The 23,403-nt window shown below is 34.4% G+C and overlaps 1 protein-coding gene across 1 annotated transcript; it reads left to right on the plus strand.

The window, feature by feature from the left end:
* The first annotated feature begins 4,909 nt into the window (after positions 1–4,909).
* LOC134234064 (uncharacterized) lies at positions 4,910–22,807 on the plus strand. Its single transcript, XM_062716127.1, has 21 exons — positions 4,910–5,079; positions 5,814–5,939; positions 6,483–6,561; positions 6,772–6,853; positions 8,365–8,499; positions 9,789–9,865; positions 10,443–10,516; positions 10,777–10,941; positions 11,232–11,299; positions 11,428–11,510; positions 11,710–11,813; positions 11,936–12,131; positions 12,439–12,563; positions 12,717–12,803; positions 12,934–13,003; positions 13,696–13,874; positions 14,175–14,418; positions 14,514–14,608; positions 17,503–19,169; positions 19,384–19,517; positions 21,164–22,807. The coding sequence occupies exons 1-21, from the start codon at positions 4,951–4,953 to the stop codon at positions 21,817–21,819; spliced, it is 4,575 nt and encodes a 1,524-aa protein (XP_062572111.1). The 5' UTR covers positions 4,910–4,950; the 3' UTR covers positions 21,820–22,807.
* Positions 22,808–23,403: the final 596 nt, after the last annotated feature.

Consider the following 23,403-nt stretch of genomic DNA (forward strand, 5'->3'; position numbering starts at 1 on the left):
TTTTGTAAACAACACTAAAGTTGGAACAACATAATGATAAATAAACAGCCAAACACGTCAAAAAACAGAGATTTTTTCAGTTTTATTTTTATCATTATTTTTAAAAATAAATTATAAACATCAGGGACCTTTATACTTAGTATATATAGGGCCCTGAAACAATATGTATATGAAAAACTTTTATTTAGCAAAAAAAAAATTAAGGTTTACTCGAATACTTTTAGTACACAAGTTCATGTTTAACAACGTTTCAGTAATGATATAAAGGTCGAGGGAACCCATAGGAAGGATAACAAATTAATGTTTTCCATGTTACAATGATAACGTATGGGCCGGACCCTTGTCAAAATGTCAAAGAATATTTTCATTTTAACCCCCCCCCCAAAAAAAAACACACTAAGAATAGTGCCAACTTCTCAACTGAATAAACGACAGCCTGGTCTAAAAATATATAACTATACCGTCCACCTGTCTGTCTGTTTGGCTGTTAATCATAATTAAATCTGTTTGTCTGTAAAAACTTAAACCTTGCTCATAAATTTTGATTATAGTTAATTGGATATATATATATATATCAGTGACTTTAATATTTCACAGTCTTTTCCTTGTTACAAGAGCTTTCTTTAGAATGAATATATTTGACCTTGACCTTGAAGCTTGGCCCAATTTCGCAAAAAATTATCGAATTTTAACCCCGAATTTAGCTTTTGTCTTTTGATTGTACGTTTGGTGAAAAAGCTTTCATACTTCAAATGTGCATTCACTGTGACAAGAACTTTCCTCGGGCATAAATATTAAAGTATACCTTTGAACCATGACCTTGGAGTTTGACCAACTTTTTTGAAAACATCAACCCTGGCCTAGTTGCAATAATAAAAGTAGCCCCCCCCCTCTCCTCTGAAAATATCAGTTTAAAAAATCGGAGAGGGCCAAATTATGCAGCTAATCTTGTCCATGACTTTTGAATGGTTTGTTCTTGGTTGGTTTTCATATTTCACAGATCTATATATTCCTTTCTTTGGAACGCAACATTTTTGTCTTGACCTTGGAGTCTTGCATCTGAGAAACTTAACTCTTCATCAAAAGCTGCCATTAAGAAGGAGACATCAATGTTTCACAAGCACACTTTGTTAATCTGAAAATTTCATGAACAACACACATTATAAAACAGCCAGAGTTACCTCCTCCCTCTGATTTGTTCTTTTACGGTGGGTGCGAGTGTACGTCCTAGTTATGTTGGTTGAGTTTTTATGAAAATTCTAGATTTAGGCTTTAATATTTTTAATAAAAAGCAGAGACATAAACAATTATTTATGTCTCCGTTGAAAATGATTGAACTTTGAAATATTACATGTTATGAAAGAATTTGTGTTATCATAAATAAAAAAACGTTCTGGAGGACATGCAGGCGGCGTTATAATGACAATTTCATTTCATAATTTTAAATTTTACCCTCTTGTTGCCCAGTTATCTCGACTTTTTGAAAACGACGCTTTGGCATAATCATGAAAAAAAAACTCAAACTATTTGCAATCAAAGTCTTGGAGACTTATGTCCAGAACACGATTTTTTGACAGTGTGCGTTTGAAACCTTAAAAGAAGGAACATACTTTTATGAACGAACAATTTCTAAATCGAAGGGACTACTGACAAAGAAGTAGATAATACAAAGTCAACATTTGGAAAATTTATGATCTTTAGAGATTTATGTCCAAAACACGATTTTTTGACAAACACGCATTTGAACATTAAAACAAGGAACTTGGTTCTACGGACGAACAATATCTTAAAAGTAGTCGATAATACAAGGATGGTTGCAACCTCTTTCAAAGTCAACATTTGGCAAATGTTATGATCGATGAAAGGACTTTATAAACAAGTACAATTCATGTATATTGTTAGGCCGTATATTGACTGCTGTCTTGTCTTTCAAACGAATGGTTAGGTTATTTTCACAATGAATTTGTCTATGAATATTTCTGCTTACCCGATATGACAATGGACAGAAGGCGGGTGTGACCGGTCATCAGAAGAACTCACTCCTCCATGGTACCTGGCTTCGGTACCAAAAAAACTTAGACGAGCTCACTTTTGATCTCAGTCTTCCTTTTACATGAGAATATATGCAATGTGAAAAGTGAGACTGAGATCAAAAGTAAGCTCGTCTAAGTTTTATGAACCCGGGGCCAGATCCCGCCTACCGGGTATGTTTAATGCCATTTGGTTCAGATCAAGATTTACCATAATGTCACCGGGTTCACAGATGTGTGAAAGTCAGTCAATTATATCGTGTCTCAATAGCTCAGTGGCCAGAGCACTGACACTGTACGTCAACGGCCCTGGGTTCGAGTCCCAGCTGAGACTTGAATTTTCACCGCATGTGACATTTGGTCCCAACGTGGGCGCCATATATCACAGGGTCATCGTTAAAGAAAACGCTGGATTCGGTTTTATGAGTTTTTAATTAGGATATCAAAAAGAAACATAGAAAACACGAATCATAATTAATGTGACTTTGCAAGTGAAGGTCTAAAGGATCGATGGGAAATTGATGAAATGTACAATAAAACTGCTAAAAAAGTATGAAAAATGAAATAATATCACGTAATGCATTGGTAAAATATTTATTTCTTATCTGTAAGTGGTGATGGCCTGTGGGGGAGTGGGGGGGTGGGGGTTAACAAAATGCGTCGAAGCAGGTAGAGTTAAAAAAAATCAGTGTAAATGTTCCATCAGAAAAGTCAATTATTGAAAAAAAATACTACATACATGTATTTCTAACTTATTTACTGTGTCAATATATCGATACATATCGATATTCAAGATTCATATCGTATCGAAAAATAACTTCCAATACGTATCGGATATACAGTATCCTTTCTAATTCTTTTAAAAAGATGGGAATTTCAATCACCAAAGATTATTTTTCACTTTTTTGAATTAAAACTGATCAGTAATTATATAGTTTCATTAGTTTGTAAGGAAATAACACATTTTTTTTTATAATTATTACAAAGTACAAAGAAAATTTTATTTTAACATGTTGATTTTACAGTCATTAAAAGTTTTAATTTGAAGAGTTATTTGTAATGACAATGAGACAAGAACTTTGAAATGGGTAATAAAACACTTAATTGTTATGAAATTCGTGCATTAAAATGATTTATAAGCCTTTTTTGATGGACTTGTTTTAGAATCCACTATATAGCATATCGTGTCGGATCGAAATTTTTGGCTCAATACACAGCCCTATTATTTACCCTGACATTTTTCTTGTCAAAATTTTAAGAAAGGCTTTCTTTTCTAAATGTATTATTAACAAAAGTTTCATCTGACAAAGACTTTCTTCAGAATTGTCTATATTAAAGGACAAGACAAACTTGACAAAAATGACTGTATGGAAAAGAAAGTGATACATTTGTTGTATCAAAAAAAATATTTATGACGTACTAATTTCAGTAAATTTACTATCAAGTCTTCAGATTTTAATAGATATTGATTTAGAATTTCCAAACACATATTACGGTTCGATTTTAGTGTATATTTCTGTCTAAAAATCATTTCGAGAACAGTCTAGCTGTTCTCTTAGACTTTTACTGTGACATGAAAATAAAGATGTAGGCCTAAAGAATAGCTTTTATTATCTAATTTTTATGAGAAAATTCACAAGACATTTCGGATATATGCCTCGCCCTCATGATTTAATTTTTTTTGTCGGCCGATCATTTTTTTTTTTCAGACACGCGAAAGAAGATTGTACGATTTAGTTAAATCACCAAACCGGAAGTGCAATCCAAAATTGAAAAAAAGGAGCAAAGCTGAAACGTTCAAATGTCGCGTCGAAGAACTGTTAGTAGACTATAAGAAAATGTGTTGAAGTTGATCCACAAGACCTAAAAAGATGGAGAGCATCGGAGAAGAAAGGGAGCAGATCGAAGAGGATATTGAGCGTCTTAATCTTGCCTTGCAAGTTGAGGGTTCTGAAGTAGAACTGCAAGATGAAGACGATGAAGACGTGCTTTGTATTAATGAAGATAGCATTGAGCAGGAGAGAGAGAGAGAGAGAGAGAGGAAGAGAGAGAGAGAGAGAGAGAGAGAGAGAGAGAGAGAGAGAATAAAAATAGATAACTTTTATAAATGAATGACTGAATGAAGGAAAAGAAATTGCTAAAAGAAAAGACCTGTATTGATGATTGATTACTGTATATAGATAGTTTTCGATAGGCCAGATTTTAGCAAGAGTTATTTCCCGTTGGTCGCCATATTGGAGGTCCAAATGCTCATATTCCTTCATTGTTCAACCAATTTAAAATTTTTATATTTGCTATTTTGAATTAAAAATCATTATTTTTTTTAAGTATATAAATTTTAGGAAACCCCATTTATTTAAAGAAAATTATTTGATAAAAATTTTCCACCAAATATTTCTGCTATATTTTCTTAAACTTGATAAGACAAAGAGGGAAAATCAATGAGTCGACCTCCAATATGGCGACCAACGGGAGGTAACTTTCGCTAAATTCAGGCCTATCGAAAACTATCTATTCCTAATTATATGTGAGGAATTAATTATCGCCTAATTTCAGAGAAGCATCACTTGTGAAATAAAATTTCTTGCTTTTATTTCTGTGGTGCTGAAATCTATGTTAATTTTCTTGATCAATAGTCCATTTGCTAATTATAATTCTGGCAATTGGATGTGAAAGAGCCATTTTGCAATATTAAGTACTCAAGGAAAATATGGAATCTACAGTTTATGTTGTTTTACCAAAGGAAAATAGCTTATTTAAATTGCATCTATCAAAATCTATCTATTAAGTATTATGTCAAATAAGTATTCAAATGTTAAATGCTTACTCCATGTTTTCTGTCAACTTGTAAAAGCCTCCTTCTGATTGGTGATTTTCTTCATACTTCTAGGTACCCAGTGAAATAGATCAATTTTCAGGGATGTCTGAAATTAGCCATTTACCCATTAATGCAGAAACATGTCTAGCACTCAACAGAACATATCAAGAACTCATTCTTGAATCATTGAAAAAAATTGAATTGGCACTGAATGAAAACAGGGAAAAACAGGTGGGTTAACATTTTTCTAGTTTGAAAAAAAGGAACATTCTTTGAATATATTGTGATTTTTTCTTACACATTAATTATTATCTTTGATGACCAGACTTTTACGGGGCTTGAAGAGAGTTTGTTTGCAAGTGAATTTCCATATACATGAATGTTTTCAAGGCATACTGTTTCTTGGACAAGTCTTACTTTATCCACCTCTTAAGTTTCCATTTAATTAATTAACAAAGAGGTGTTCTGTTTATCTAAATCTCACATTCTTCCAAGTTACTGTAAACTTGGAAATATTGATATTTGGAATGTTTTTTTTTTTTTTTAAATATCTACTGACATGCATTTTATTATACAGTGTTATGGCATTATAAATTTGAAATTTCAAACATAGATATATCTTTCTGAGAAAAAATATTTGGACCATGACCTTTCAGGTAATGCTAACTTCACATTTTATTTTTTGTTTATATTTTGACATTTTGGAAATTATGAAAATCATTTTAACTTTATCACAGTTTTATGACCTTGAACTTTCCTGAAATTCTATATACAAATCATAATTACCATTGTCCTTAAAGAAGTTTTCAAGTTCAGTGGATATATATAGAATTTAGGTCTGTTTCTTCCTAGATTTACTGGTTGTGTGGAGATCTTGTATTTTGCATGTACAGTATTTAAAGGTTTTCTACATGCCTGGTGGTTGATGTAAGATTTTATTTCTAACTGTGAAATTTCTGTTTTAGAGAGTATTAGAAGAAGGACTGGAAGTGAAATCTGCTGGGGGCTCCAAAAGTACAGAAAAACAAGGAAATAAAAGGAAATGTTCCACCATGTTTTGTAAACCATATTTTAAAGACAAGGATCAGAAGGTATCTTAAATAAAAATACAATTAGATCACACTTATCTTAATAAAGACAAACAAAATTGATATTTTTCCCCTATAATATGCTTTTAAAGATCTTATATGATTTCTTTTTTTCAAGTGTGCACTCCCTGCTTACATTCATTCAGCCAAGTACTGTGGTCACATTGACATTTGAATTTTAATAGAGAGTGGAGACCTTGCAAATTGTACTGCATCAAAACCTGATCCACAGAGAATACAGTTAAACTTGTCTAATCCAGTCACCCCGGGTTCCAAACAAAATGGCCGGATTATGCAACATTTCAGTTTAGACAACACGTAATGAATTTGTTAATTTGTACTTGACCCCCTTTCCCACAATTTTAGGAATTGTCAGAAATTAAAATAATTATAATACTTAAGGAGGGGGAGTGGGTGGTGGTGAGTGGTTGGTGGGTCTAAGTAGAATTAGTTAAGTTAAATGAAACAAAACAGTTTTGTTTTGCAGGTCTGAATCTGTCATGGTCAGTTCTAATAATTTAGATTTTATTTTTATCTGGATTGCAGGTGCCCCCTCCTAATACAGATGTTCAGATGAAAAAAATGACACAAGAACACAAACAAGATATAACACCACCTCTGCCATGTAAGTGATTGCCAACATTTGTCTCAGAAGAAGGATTCTTTTTAAAATTACATTTTTTTAAATCATATTCTCTCTTATACAAATTTTGATTTGTAATTTGCAGAGAACTGCTGAAGTATTAATTATAAGCTGTAATTTGTAGGGAGTGTTATTAATTAGAAGCTATAATATTGTAGGGGGTGTTACTAATTTTATGCTCTAATATTGTAGGGAGTGTTGGTCAAAGGTGTAAACTGCAGGAAGCGGTGAAGGAGGAAGCCCTGAAACAAAAGCTTGTCCCCATCATGAACAGGTAAATGTAGACAGTTATCAGGCATGGATCCAGGATTTTTTTTTGTTCATTTAAAAAGTCTGCAAATTCAAGGGAGAGGGGACCAAACCCCACCCCTTTAGATCTGAGCATGGATGTCTTCTCTTTGTCACCAGTAGGAACAGATAAATTTATGTAGACATTCTTGACTCTTCTCCCAGTCATAAACAGGTAAGTGTAAGTATTTAGATCTTGATTTGTACCCATCATGAACAGGTTAGTATAAGTAGGCACACGTGTAGTGTTGACTCCAGTCTTTGACAAGTAAAGGTCGACAAATGTTGATTATTGTTTTAACTATGAACAGTTTATAGTAGATAGGACTTCAATTTTACAACAAATTTACTTTAAAAGAATGAAAACTATGAGCTTGAAAATAGTAATATGCAAGTTTTGAGATTGTAACTCTCCTACGAGAGAGGCGTAAAAAGTATCTATATCAGTATGGAAGTGGGACAGGTTGGTAGTGTATACATATATGCATAAATAAATGAACGATGTTTACAGCTTTTAAAATTCATTTAATGTTATAGAAAGATAATAATGATAAGCTGTGATGCATTTGATGATTTTATCAAGCTCAACTATACAAATCTATTTTCAATTAGGATACTGTAAAACAAAAGAACTATCATAGTCTTTATAAAAAGTAAAAGATTTCCTTGATTGAACAATCTGTTTCTAAAAATGTAATTGGCTTTTTGAAGTAATAATATAGGAAAGAATCAGTGAGCCATTTAGATTGCCGACATGCAATGATCAGATGCATTTGTACTGTATTTATTAGAGGTCCATATATCTTCCCTCGTCTGAAAAGTCTTACATCCACTGATATTTTTTTTTGGTTCCAATTTATTTAAAAAAAAAAAAATGTCAGACACATTTACATTAATTTGGTTATTCTCAAGTTTAAGAGTGCATCCCAACAAGCATGTAGTTATATTAAACCAGTATATCGATGATGCAATATATCCAATATAGAAATATCTGTCCCACTTGTCTGTTTAGGCGGCATCGAAACTCCCCTCCTCAAAACACACCAAGAGAGTTAATCTCGAAACCTGTGTATTGGGGGAAAAAAAATAAATGAAAAATGCAAAAAACTTTAAATAAATCTTTGATCTGAAGACAAAAAAGGTCAATAAACGTTATTTTTTTTAAAATGAAAATAATGGGGAGCAGTTATAGAACATGGGTACCTATTGGTGCTTGTTTGATATTCACCATGTAAGTTTCATGGCTGTCTCAGGAAGAGGTGTCCTCTGTAAAATCAAACAGTTGTCATTCCACTTCTTTCTTTATGTTGACATATACTGAAGAGAAAGCCTTTTCTGTTGCTGGATGATTTTCTGAACTACAATCTGTCTTTCCTATCCCAAGGAACTGAAAACTAAATGTAATGTTCAGAAAATTTCATGCAGCCCACAGAAATTTATGTGTGTTTCATTAATTTTATGCATATAATATATGGTGTATATTTTATTTTCAATTAGAAAAGAAGTTTATGTTGAAAAAGTCAAGAATCTGGAATCCGAGCTGGTGAAAATAAACATAGATAAGTCAGAGGTGGAAGCTGAAGGGGAAGATGGGTCCAATTTGATTGAACTGAATGAACTACATGAGAGAGGGTAAATATACAGTCAGCTGATTCAGTTCTTATAAAATGACCTGAATCTCTATGGTGACCTATTGCTCTCTGTTTTTGTCTTGTCATCGTGCAACTGTTGTAAAGTTTTGATTATTTTTAGCTTTCTCTCTAGAACCACTAAATCATTTTCAACCAATATTTTGTATAACATGTATAAAGGGGAACAAAAATTGTAAATTTTATGGTTCCTGCCCCCAGGGGTCTAAAATGCCAAATTTTACACTCATCAAGAAAACCCGCTATATGGTATGTTATGAAGCTGTTTTCTTTTAAATGGTGAAGGTCCATAATTATAAATTGTCTTTGTGTAAATACAGTCAATTCTCGAATTATCGCCATTCGATTCATCGCCATTTTCGCAATACCGCCATGATTTCCCAAGAACGTTTTTCCTGCTATATAAAATTCTCTTTATAACGCCAAATTCGCATACCGCCATCCGCCACCCTGTTTTCACAACAAACATCCATTTTTAAGTGTCAATTATCTCGATAATACCGCCACAGGTGCATATGGTCAGTGAAGCTAATTGGTTGACGCTATCCCTGTTGTAAAGCATGCAAAGCCAGTCAAGGTACATGCAATTAACATGATTAAGTAAACAATAATTTTAACATGAACTGTTAGAATAATTTTGTTTTCTGTTTAATAAAATCATATAATCAAGGCTTACCCACGAAAGCGGTCGTTGTAAAGTTTGCCGATAACGATATTATATTGATGATCTCTGCTTTTAAAAACAATGCAAAGTTTGCTTTAAAAATAACTGTAAGTCAGAAATTGTGAACGTTTCATTAACAATGAATTTATTCAAGAACTTATTTTACGTACTATAGGCAATATATCACGACGATCGACCACGCATTTTTTTCAATATCAGACGTGCAGATTTACATGCATACATATGTACTTTTCTTAATTTCATAACTGAATATTTTGTTTTAGTGAAATTGTACATAAAAAAATTACTTGAAGTATTTTCAATATTAGAAATATGTTTATAAATACATGTACATGTAATAATAAGAATAGAAACGCTAAATGGTATTTCTAAGAACGATAACTGTACGTCTTATTTCCTAAAAGATGGAAAATTCAATTCATCGCCAAATTCGTTATACCGCCATGATTTCTAAATCACAAAAGGTGGCGGTTTATCGAGAATTAACTGTATGAATAAATGATGTATTATTAAGGAAAGCCCAAACTTAAAAAAATCAACACATAAATATTGACTGATTTGATTTACTTTTCATTTTTGCATTATAGACAGAAAATGGAACAAGAGCTTGCAGAATGGCAGGAGAAGATAGAGCAGCTAGACAAAGACATGGAGAAAGATAAGAGTCAGAAGCTACTCTGTAACAGCTAGAAGAGACATGGAGAAAGTCAAGTAAGAGTCAGTAACAGCTAGACAAAGACATGGAGAAAGTCAAGTAAGAGTCAGAAGTGGGGGTCATAATCTGTAACAGCTAGATAGAGACATAGAGAAAAACCAAGTAAGAGTCAAGAGTGGGGTATGATCTGTAACGGTAGAGTCAGCAACAGGGATCTGAAATGGCTAGACAGAGACATGGAGAAATATTTAAGTCATTGATAAGTAAAAGTTAGAAGAAAAGGAGAGAAGGTGGGGGATTCAAAAATTGTACAGAGACAAAAAGAAAATCTGGAAGAGTCAGTGTAAAGTGAGGAAGAGGGTGACGTTATAACGTAATAGCTGGGTAGGGAAATGAAAAATTGTTTGTTTACCTTCTCCTGACTGACTAGCTAAAAATTAACCTATTTGACCAATATCAAGGTCAGACATGAGTAGACATGGGTAAGTTTAGGTTCAAGTAAGGTACTCTTCAATAGGAATAATGCACCTCTGGTAACATTGATTTTTACAAGGTTGTCTTATTAGATTATAATTACTTTACAGAGAGACATCAGAAATTGAGCTGCTGTTCAGTGTTGATAGTGAGAAGGTGGACTGGCTAATGATTGCCAACTTCATTGTAAGTATTATTACATAAGTTGAATGATCTGTATTGGAACCAGAAGGAGATGGGAACAAAGTTGTCTCTGTTCCTTTTTTTATACATTTACATGTCTTTTCGTTTGAAATTGCTTACAATGTATATTGAAGTAATATATCATATTAACTATTAAAGCAGGACTATGGTCATTGGAACTGATTTAGTTTATACTGAAATCCTAAATGAATAAAAACTTGGGAACTTTATTCCATTCATCATTCATTTATGCCTTTACAAAGTTTGGTGGTAAGCGAGAGGAGAAGGAGTGTGAGATCATGTGGAACAATGTACTGCACCCCTCCATTAACAAGGAGAAATGGTCCACCCAGGAGACCAAACATCTCCAGGAACTGGCCAATAAATACAGTATGAGGAACTGGCCTGCCATCGCACAGGAACTAGGGGTATTTGGAATCTCATTTTTCTGCCATCTTATTGTTATTTAAGGTTGATTTCCAGCAGATAAAGGCATTAATATGTTAAATATGTGTATATACTATGTATTATGAATGAATGGGATCAAAATGCATTGAAAAGTTGAGTATTCCAAAGCAAAACATGTGTAATTGCATCAAGTTTGACATTGTATTACGTACAAGACTGAATGTGAGATAGGCTGGCAAAAGTCTTAATCTCTAGTAATATAAACATTCTTGTAGAATTTTATCTATATTGACATTTTCCTAAATTTCAGACAGGAAGAACTCCCTTTCAATGTCTGCAGTTCTACCAGCACAGTCTCAATGATGCCTACCACAACAGGTGAGCCCCATGCTTTATAAGTATCTCTTATTTAACACAGTAACATTTAAACTGAAATTTAGAGCCCGTTTGGTTGCCCAGCAGGTGCTTTGTTAATCATGGTATTACAACAATGTTATCTACTATAGGCCCTGGTCAGAGGAGGAAGATGAAATGTTAAAGGAAGTCGTGGACAGTGTCAGGGTTGGAAACAAAATCTCTTTTGCTCAAGGTACATATACAAAGGTCAAACACAGAAGTAAAATCAAGAGAAAGGGATAAATCAGATAATGTCATCAGTAAATTACCAAATACCGTATCTTTTACACTGAAAGCACAAACGTTGCATTTTTAAAAAGTAAAAGTTGCTTCATTTTCTCTCTACCAAGTTGTTGAAATAAGGTGAATTAAGTTTGCATCTCTATAAATAGTGTCCTACTTCATGGATGGGAGGAGTCAGAATCAGTGCTTAGCCAGGTGGAACCAGATTAACCCAAATACGAAAAGAGGACGATGGACTCTTCAAGAGGACTGTGTAAGCTACTCAATGTACTAATAAACAAAACATATTGCATGGTGTTAAGGGAAATTTTTTTTACATGTAGAGCAGTTCTGTAAATTGAATAAAGCTTACAAGAAACTTGAATTCCATTTTAGTTGCTGATGACTGCGGTTCAGATGCATGGTGCTAAGAACTGGCGACTGGTACAGGAGTATGTGCCAGGCCGTACAGCCCTGCAGTGTAGAGACAGATATAATCACTGTCTGAATCCCGCCATCACCTCTCCCGAGCCCTGGACGTACGAGGAGGACAAGAGGCTACTGAAACATGTCTACACCATGATGGATACAGGTAAAAATACCATTTGCTCCTTGTTTATTAGGATTAGACAAAAGTAGTTAAGAAATTATGTTATGAAAATCGATTTAATAATATACATTTTATACAATAGTTCATCTGCTGCGGAATATAAATAAAATGAAATCTTCATAAATTCATGAAGCAGGATACCTTCATGGTTCTTTAAGACTTTTTTAAAAGGATGACAAATTTTTTTTGCATTAATTGATAAAATAAAATCAACAATATAATCAAAATTACTTTAGAAATTACTGATATAAAGATTACAGGAGAAATTAAAGGACTTTTTCACTTTCAGAAAATGCTGTGAAATGGACAAAGTTGGCATTGGAGTTCCCAGGTCGTACGGACAATCAGCTACTCGGCCGATACAAAAGATTACAGACCTGGGAGATGAAGACTTCATGGTTGGCTGAACAGTCGGTAATTAACAACATTCTGACAACAAAACATTTATACCTCATACAGTGATCGTAACTATTCAACAGCAGTTACATACTTGGTTAGAAAATAAAATTTACTTCAGAATAATTGTTTTGAATTAATTTTCATAGTTATATAATTATATTTTAAAAGAAACAGCAAAGAAGAGATTTGGGTGTTATGGAAGGAGAGGAGCTTCAGAAGGAAATAATTAAAAAAGAGCCAAGCATATGTTTTCAGGTATATTATTTCACAATTTTTCATGCAGATTAAATAGTATTGTAGATTCATTTGGTTGATGGTTTTTATAAGACTGTAAAAACTGTAAAACTCTATGTATAAAGATTATACATGTACATTTGTTTGACAGGAGACAGAGCAGTTATTCCCTGACGTTGTTAAAGAGGACTATCTGAAACAAATGGAGGACAGAAAGAGAGGTCAGATAATTCTGTACTTAGATTGAACTCTTCTGTATTTTAGCAAACAATTGTTCATGTAGATGATTTACTGACATGCATTTCCCAATAGTGTATTCTTATCCTCTCTTTATTTTCTTTTGAATTTATTTGTCACCTGATATCTTAGAATGGTGGTCATTAAGTACAAGGGATGACTTCATGACTTTAACATTTGAATGTATGGAGAAAATGCATTACCTCCCCCTACAAACTTTTTATTGAGTTGATAAATGTTCTGGGTTCTTTGGGATAGCCTTTTTTTCGTGGAGATCGAGATGCACAAAGAGAGAGAGTCCTATTGAATTGATAAGTGAGAGGAAATTTTGGTGAAATCTGATTATTAATATTGTTTTTTATAATCCATAATAAGCAGAGAGACTTGCATTTTATGTGAATAGATACATAGTTCCAATGATAAAAAATAAATAAAAATGTTTTATAGTAGTAACGTTTAATGTCTTGACCTGAAAGTTATTTCTGAATTAAATGATTCTGTTCTTTCATGTGCTTCAAATTTTCATAAAAACATTGAGATGACCTGCTATCTGACAGTGATTGAGTTGTGAAAATTCCTGCAATATAATTTCCTGTTGTTGTCCTAAAATCTTTCAGTCTTGAGACATACACAGAAAAATCACACAATGACATAAAGAAAACATTTTGTTTTGTAGGTGATATAGTGGTCCCCAGACCTCCTGTGATGACTAAAAACAACACCCGGTGCTTTAAAGCAGTCTGGGAACGGAAGAAGCAGTTACATAGCCTGGTCAGCCAGCACCTACAGAACCTTAACTCAGCAGTGCCACATAACAGCACTGCCATTAAGGAATTCAATTCTCTTGGTGCTCTGGTAATAACATTATAAGCTTCATAATGTTACTCTTTGATATTTATTTTTTTCTGTTTGGCTGAAAGTATTTTTTTAGATACATACTTAATCAAATAAATTACTGTTTGTTTAAGCTATTTATAAGTATTGAAAGAATGGATTTTTTGAATGTTCAAAGCAATTTTTCAAAGTTGGAATTTAATTTTTTCTACCTTGTTATTTCCTCGTTAAAATAAATTGGAAAAAAAATCCAGAAAATAAGATCTTTGTGGGAAAACAAACTGTTGACATTCTTTGTTGTTTATATTGCAATGTTAATAGAATAAAGACCAACAGAAGGCTGTACAGAACATGATGTCGAACCAACCCAATCAGATTACTGTCAGGGACATGCTTAACCTGACCAGGAAAATAGCAAGGGCAGAAAACTGTCGAGAGGCCCGGACCAAGAGATGGGAACAGGACATTCTGTATGATGAGCAAGTAAAAGACGTCCTGATCTGGAAGTGCTTCCATTCCCTCATGGTGGAGAAAAGAATTGGACGTCCAAGGAAATTCTACTTGTGTAAGAACCTCAGATATTTTTAAAAATATTCATAGTGAGTAAAACAGTGAAATATGTATGTACTCTTTTTCATACATGCCGTTGTTTTTTGACAGTCAGTCCTTCAGGTAGAAAGCCCCATGTTGCTGAAGATGAAGAGGATGAAAATGTCGAAAAAATCACAGATATCACACTGACTCTGTTAATGAATGTAAGTGTGAGATACACATACACAGATATCACATTGACTCTGTTAATGAATGTAAGTGTGAAATACACATACACAGATAATATCACACTGACTCTGTTAATGAATGTAAGTGTGAAATACATTACTGTAAATTCCTAATTTTTTGCGAATACATGTACTTATTATCATGAAATGCCTCTTTAACGTCAAAATGGGAGAAATTATTCAGAAATGGGGGGTTGATCAAGAGATTTTACATTTGGTTTCTGCACCATAAAAATGAAAGCGAGAAATTTTATTTGGCGAGTTATGCTTCTAGCAAAATTACTTGATAATTAGATTAATTCCTTGATTATACGAGGGCTGTTAGAAAAGTTTGCGGACACATTGAATTACGGAAAATTTATTGTGTACTGTGAAGTATGACCTATGTCTGAATAAATTCCTACATTTTGTTTATTAGTATGTAAAAAATCAGGTCCATTTACTCAAATCTTGAAAATTTTCAGCAATTTTTACTATGAGGTCATGGGATTCACGGAGCAATTGCTTGACGTAAGGCGACGTGACAACCAGATTTCAACCTCTTAAACTTTGTCTAGTTCTATAAATCTTTCACTTCTTCAGTTTTTTTGATATTTTTTCTACTTTAAAATTGAATATCTATATCGAGACATGTTTCTTTTCTACTATAATGTCTTTTGTACTGATTCGTGTATTATTGAGATCTTTAAAAATGTCTATGCTGTAAATCGATCAGGAATGAAAACTTTGCAAAACCAGATAGGCACAATGTCCATGCGATAAGGGGGTATTGAAGTATCGATGGAGTTAATCATTCAAAATGTTAATCCTTCCATTCTTATAAAGGTACAACCATTTGAAAACTTTGTGCTTTGTATGTGTAGGAATTTCCCGGTGTCATATAATATTTAAATGTCTTTTTTTGTCAAATCGGTCAAAATACTCGGCTCGGACGAAATATCGAGTACCCCCCTGTAAAAGTGTAAATAAATATGAACAAAATATTATGGCCATAAAACATTGTAAACTCGTGTCCTTTTAATTGATGAGGGAAATAAAATCATATGGACATAAAATATCCGTAAATGAATTTCTGCCCTTTAAATTTGAGCAGGGAGGGAAGTTTAATATTATGGCCAACAATTTTTAAATTCACTTTAATTTTACAGGGATAAACACAATGGCCATAAAATCATAAGTTTTTTAATTGTGATTTTTGTTTAAAAAATTATGGCCATAATTGTAATGTAACTCTTTGCCCATTTAATTTTACAGGGAGGGGTTCAAAATATTATGGCCATAAAACTTGAACTCGCCCATTTGATTTTACAGGGAGGGATTTACGATTTTAGTACACTTATTATGGCCATAATTTATATAGTATTACTGCCCGGTATTTTGTAGTTTGATGCAACGATGGCCATAAAGTTTTTTAAGCCTTTGCCTTTTAATTGTTTCGCATGTAATCAAACACAACCATATCAACAATCGCCATGTAATTCATCCCCCTGCCCATTTAATTTTACAGGGAGGGGGTTCAAAATATTATGGCCATAATTTATTTAAACATAATGGATCTTAAACGATGTTCAGTGAAAACAATAAAATTAATGACAAACAAAAAATAAGGGAAGAAGACAGCCGAAGGTGAGAAAATCCAGGTACCCCAGGTGCTTGGTCACGATAATTACAGTAACTGTATAAACACTGCCACAGGCAATAACGGTCATTTAGAGTCGTAGTAAACCCTAATTACTGTGTGTACAAGTGCAATGAGCATTTTACGTTTTAAAAAGGTAGGGGTTTAATGCATTAATAAATAAGGGGGTTAGAATATATCGCAGCGAAAAATAACCCGGGTTCAAAATATTATGCGATATTTCGAACCCGGGTTCAATATATCGCGGTATCAAAATATTATGCTACACCGGCAGCATCTTGAACATTTTAATGTCTTTTTAGACATTTTCCTGTCTGCACACACAATTCTTACGTAGTGCAATGCTCCATGACGCTCGATGACGTTCCGATTTCTGGCTGTGTTTTTCCACATTAATTATTTATAAATGGCTATAAAACAGTCATATACCCTCCAATGGTATTCAAAATTTCTCCCAGTAACGTTTTATGAATACTGTAGCGACAGGTAAAATATCATAAATCTCTTTGCTCTACGATTGTGCAATTTTTAATTCTAATAAAGGGTCTTTGTGATAAATACGTGCCGAAATGTAGTATGCTCCATGAAGCAAGATTTATCAAAATAAAAAAGCTCTCTTTTTTTCAATGATTACTGGTCTGGAGAGCACCAAAGTTTTGTATATTTACTGGAAAATAGGTTAAGATTTTATCTGGAAAGTTTGACAGGTTTCGTATAAATAGGGCACTCACAATAGAACTTCTAACACCCCTCTTATTTAGGAATCTACAGTATACACTTATCCACTGGTTGTGATTGGAATGAATAGCTCTTTTATCAAACCCATGACAGGAACTATTCATTGAGGGCTTGCTCTCAAATAAATATGAAACCTTTTAGACTTGTACAGTGACAGAAATATACAGTAAAACTTATTTAGTGTGAACATTGATATTGCAAATTCATGGATTTGCAAAATCAATGTTCACACTAAATAAGTTTTACTGTATATTTCTGTGATTGTACAAGAGTTTGTGCTTCAAGAAATTATTAAAAAACTAAACTCACCTGGTAGTGAACGAGGGTATCTTTGAATTTATTTAATTTCATTTTTAATATTTTATGAATATTTATATTTTCATCTAAATGCTGCTAATTTGAGGAAAAAAATAATCATAGGACTTGTCTTATTGGTAAGATTTGAATTATATTTTTATTTCTTACTAGTTTCAAACCTTTTTATATTTTTCAGGCTTTAGATCTTGATTACAAAAAAGCTTTGATGAAGAGCAAGCATATGGACATAAATGATCCCACAGTGAAGGAAGACATTGCTTTCTTGAGAAGAGTCACTCCCAGCATATTACCATCTAATCCAGCTGAGAAACGATTCACTAGTCCCAATATTCAGAATGTGTCTGCTTCACCAGCACCAACTCGTACTGGACCGGCCAGGACCACAGTTCTGTCTACAGGAAGATCATCAGCTTCTGAAAGTCAGAATAATCCATCAACATCCACAGCGCAGAGTTCACAAAGTCAAAACAATCCTTCCACATCCTCAGACAAGAATTCACAAAATCAGAACACTTCATCAACAGAACAAATTTCGCAAAGTCAAAAGACTCTGTCACCATCCACAGTGCAGAAATCACAAAGTCAGAACACTCCTTCATCCACAGGAAAGAATTCAGCAGGTGGACAAAACAAGGGGCCAGACTTGGATCGGAATACGCAGTCTAGTGGAACTCGTCAAGGTAATGTTATATGTCAACAGGATAAAACTACATGTATGTCAGTTAACACACGGAAGAGGAAGGCAGGAGGAGGTGAAGAGGAACAGGTTAAACAAAAGAAATCCAAAGAAACTTCATCTCTGTCAAACAAAAACAAGGACTCTGCTGAATATACAGTTAATACCAGTAACAAAACCACTGTAAATGGTACCACTAAATCACAGGCAGGTAGAAATTCTGTTACAACTGGAGGGGCACAAACAGTACCAAACATAAATCAGGCCACAACAGCACAGAGACCTACAACAGCATCCCAGCCCTCTGCTATTCCATCTGGGACTAGAGTCATTAAACTTCCTCCAGGTGTCAAGCTCAAACCAGGTGACAAAATACAAGACATTCTAGCAGCTCATAAAGCGTCTATGTCTCCAACATCTCAATCCCAGCAATCGCCTCCAGGACAAAGTGTCCAAGGCTCCCAGAATCCACCGCAGACTCAGACCACTGCTGGGAGGGAAGCCACTAGTAGGGGAGGGGGGTCTCAGGCTCAGAAACAGAGTGTGGTGGTGATCAGGCCTCCTAGTGGAATACAGGACCCCAACAGGGTCAAGATCCTGCCCCCCGGGACTGTCACAACCTCTGCCTTCAAAAGCCTGCTACTACACAGAAAATATCTGATGAAAAAAGCAGATGAAGTATACAGCAGACCGTTTTACAAAGTTCGAGGTGAAGAGCTCCAAAAGAGAATAATCATGGAACTGGCCAAACAGTCTGGAGTAAAAGTGGAGGAGAATGTCACCGAGAGTGCACATAGAGCGGGAACATTGACTGAAACAATACATGCTGCTGACAATTCTATAGTCAGTGACGTGACAGTCAACATACTGAAAAAACGTAACAAAACTAATGTTCATAAGGATGCTCTGGCAAAAGTGAGAAGAAGCAAGGAGTATAAGATGTTACAGAAGAGATTCGAAGCTCTGTTTGCCTGGCCTGCCCTATTATCCACCATTTGTCCAGATAATGTAGAAAATCCTGCCAAAAGTATGCCGACTAGTGTACAAAACACTAAGAAGAAAAATGTCTATCCAAAGGTCATAACAAAAAAGGGTACACCATACACTGTTGTTGACAAAAGTGAGTTGAATAAAAAAGACCAACCGGTCTGGAGGAAAAAGGCCAGGTAAGTTTGATTTAGTCATGGAAAGATGTAATAATAATATTCTTTTATAGAATTCAGGTCCTTCCAATTATGAACTCTTAACCTGTAAACAAAATTATATCAAAAACTGTTTCTTGTTTTAAACCTTTGTTTTTTTTAAAAACATTTTCTTAGTCTAACTAAATCTGAGAGATCAGGGTTTGACTGTATTTCTCTTTATCATATGTTGTTATAGGAAGCCTTCTTATCCTTGTGTGAAAAGTAAACATACCTGGAGGAGAGTTGTTATGGACAGAGAACTGAAGAAAATAAAGAGAGAAGCCAGGATGAAAAAGCTGCGGGAAACATTGGAAAAGAAGCGAAGGGGAGGTAAATAAGACTTGTTAAGGAAATATCCTCTGTCTATCCTGTCTTGTTTGAATTAGCCTTCTCTCTTTTTTTTTAAGAAATCCATTTTCAAGAAGTTTGGGAGTTTTTTTTTAAACCAATATCTTATCAGTGTAGGAAACTCACTGTAAATGTAGCTAGACATGCAGGGCTGACTGCTAGTAAAAATTGCCTAGTCCTGCCGATGATTTACTAGCCCTTGGAAAATGATTACCCTTTTTAAAATATTATTTTTATCTTACCTTAATGAAGTTAGGGATCTTATCTTTTATCCTTATGTTGAACAAATTTGCATGGATGATACATCTAAGGATACACAATACAAGGCTTGCTTTGGATGCTGAATCTGACATATGTTTTTACCTTTTGAAATAAAACATTTGTTGAGGTGAGCTCTGTAATCTCTGATTACCCTGTTTTAGGGTTTAGGTGAAGAGGAATACTAGCTTTGATCCAATTCAACAGTCTTGTGAGTTCTGGGCCATGGTTTGTTACACACTGCTACGGTAGCATGATCAATTATTTTGAGACAGATTTATTAATCTAAATTTTAATTACTTGGCAGTAGAAATTTCAACAAATCAAATCTGACATCCATATATAAAGCAATTCTTTTTGCCCATGACAAAAGCTTATGAATATTTCTGGCCACTCATCTATCTGGCTGTGTAGCTTTCACATTTTCAACAACTTATCAAGAACTACTGGGCCAGCAAAGCTGAATTTTATGTGGAAGCTTTCTAAGATAGTGTAGATTCTAAATTGTTTAAATCATGGCCCCCCAGCAAAGCTGAATTTTATGTGAAAGTTTTCTAAGATAGTGTAGATTCTAAATTGTTTAAATCATGGCCTCTCGGGAAAGGGTGGGGCCACTCAAGTTTTACATTGAAACATATCTATGAGGAAGAATCTTTGAAAATCTTATTCTCAAGAACCTCTGAAAATTAGAGGAAAACTTCCTGAGGTATTTTGGATTGTAAATTGTTTATTTCATGGACCTCAGAGATAGGTTGGGGTCACATTAGGGATTATACAGTGAAAATCTTGGAAACTCCTCTTCGCAAGAACAGCAAAGATATGAAGAATACAATAAAACTCAGTTATAACGAAGTCACTGGGACCTGTGAAAGTACTTCACTATATCCGTAATTTGTTATATCCGTAAAAGAAATTCTTTAAATTTATATAGCTGGGAATCCAAAAAAAAATTCGCTATATCTGTGAATTTGCTATATCCATGTTCGCACTAAACAAGTTTTACTGTAATAGTTAGTGGAAGCATTCTCTGGTATTGGAGATTTATTTTTGTTCAAATCAAAGCTCTTGTTCGTAGACTGGAGTTGCAATGGGCAATCCAAAATTTTCATAGGAATACATACATGTATTTATTGGGAACAAATATGATGGAAGAGCAGGACCAAAGTTGCCCAAGTGAGCATTGTTGCCCATGGGCCTCTTTTACCAAAATAGTGCACTCAAAATTCAGCACATGATCCTTTTTAACTGATTAGTGCATTCATAATACATTCATCTATAGACTTAAAAGTGACATACATGTATATGTATTATTTCTAATCATTTATAAGAGTGTACATAAATTAACTGTTACAATACTTTTTTTTTGGCAGAGTTTCAACCAAAGAAAAAGGAAAAGAGAACTGTCACCACCACAAGTACACGCAAGAGTCAACGAATGGTAGTGAAAAGAAGTTTGCCATATTCATCAGAGACGCAAGAGGCCTCTGCCCCCAAAAAGCTGAAACGGGTTGTGAGGAAGAAAAACCAAGGAAACAAAGCGCAAAACTCAGATGGTAAAAACTTCCAGCTACTAGGGGATGCTGTTGTACCAGTGGCTTTGATCAGCAACATCTCATCCTCCATTGCAAATGGCAGCATTGCCGGCGGTAACGGGGAAAACACTGTGTCAGTATCTCACCCCTTCCCAGTCGTTCAATCAATAAATAGCATTGGTGGACAGATATCTTCAACAGTGGGTGGTGAATCTACCCTTGCAGTGAGTAATGGACCTACAACATTGCCCCTACAAGAAGGAACCCTGCCTTTAGTGGCTATAACTGACATGCATATCCAGACTCTACCCTCCACAAGTGGAGAGGGGGAACCCCCAGTTGTTTTTGCCTTTTTGCCATCTGCTCTGGGTGATGGTCAGTTAGAACAAATACAAGTTACAGAAAGTATGGAGATACCGGGAACATCCTCCTCTGACAATGTGATGCAGGTTTTCCCTGTCAGCGATCAGGAACAGATAAAAGACATTCAGTAGTGTCTGTATACAACTACCAACTAATGAAGCATATCATTTTTAGTTGTAATGCTCCAATGATTTGAAAAATTTTTAGATTAGAAAAATCACGGATGACTGACATACTCAGGTAGTCTCACAATGAGACAATTTAAGCTCACCTGCTTAAGGCTGAAGGCTCAAGTGAGCTTTTCTGATCACATTTTGTCCATCATCCATTTGTCTGTTTGTAAACTTATCACATTTTCCACTTCTTCCCGAGAACCACTAAACCAATTTTAATCAAGGGGAGATAATCAAGAAAAAAAACAAAAATAGGGTGGGGTCATTATAAAATCTCCTCAAGAACCACTGGCCAGAAAAGCTGAAATTTATGTGGAAGCATCCTAGGGGTAGTGTAGATTCTAAATTGTTCAAACCATGACCGCTGGGGGTAGGGCTGAGTTTTACATTGAATTATATAAGAAAAATCTTTAAAAAACTTTTTCTCATGAACCAGTGGGCCAGAGAAGCTGAAACTTAAGTGGAAGCATCCTGGGGTAGCGTAGATTCTAAATTGTCCAAATCAAGACCCCTGGGGGTAGGGTGGGGTCACAATAGGTATAACAAGGGGATGGCATCTGTTGAGGAGCAATAGCCAAATTTAGTCAGGTGAGCAATGTGACCCATGGGCCTCTTGTTTGATTCATCTTCTTTATTAAGTGTCATTTTTTTTGATTCAGTATAAACTTTTCTTCATGCCTGTTATGTTATTTATTAAAAACTATATTGTACACTACATATCTTATCCCACAGCTCAAGCGTTATATGGAAGAAAGACATTCTTCCCTATCATTGTGTAAGACTCTGGAACTCATCAGACTAATTAGTTTGACCTGTTTAGCAGCATGTAGTTTGTGAGAAATGATATTTGTGTTAAGTACCGTATACATTGGCATATTATGTTTACATGTTTACTTTTGTCAATTCAGCCAGTTATGTTTGGTTTTGAAATAAAAAATTGTTACAGTCTTCAAAGAAAATTCATTCATTTTAATAGGAAATACATTGTTAGAATTTTTACCATTTTTTGTTGCTGAATAATGACAGAACAGAAGTGTAACTTTGTCTTTTCTTTGTCTGAAGGTTAATAAATCAAGATCTAATCAGTAAACCAGAAGTTTATGATGAAATTGTAGCTCTACTGGTTTGCTCCTATAATATAGGAAGAAAAATGAAGCACTTTTGAAATCAAAACTGTTGATGTAATTAATTTTTTACTTCAAATACTATTATTTTTTTTTTAGGTTACCTGACAAAATATTGAAATTTATGGCCCCTAGGTCAGGGGTTCTTGGGTTAGGGTGGGGTTCAGAAGTGAAATTGCATGAGATTTGATCTTCTCTACCCCAGATTTATAATCATATAAAATAGTGCATGGTTATGATTGGCAAGGGTGCCTCTTCCAAAATTTTGAATATCATGGCCCCTGGGTCATGGGTTTTGGTGTTTGCCTGTTTTTTTTTTTTTAGAATAATAGCAGAAATGCTTCATTTCTTTGATTTTACACTGGTCCTGGGTATTTGGCAGACATACTCAGCACTGTAATGATGAATATGATGCCAT

Source organism: Saccostrea cucullata, unplaced genomic scaffold (genome assembly GCF_032062105.1).
Source record: "Saccostrea cucullata isolate Sc308-1 unplaced genomic scaffold, CSIRO_AGI_Scuc_v1 ctg221, whole genome shotgun sequence".
In the NCBI taxonomy this organism is placed as follows: Eukaryota; Metazoa; Mollusca; class Bivalvia; order Ostreida; family Ostreidae; genus Saccostrea; species Saccostrea cuccullata.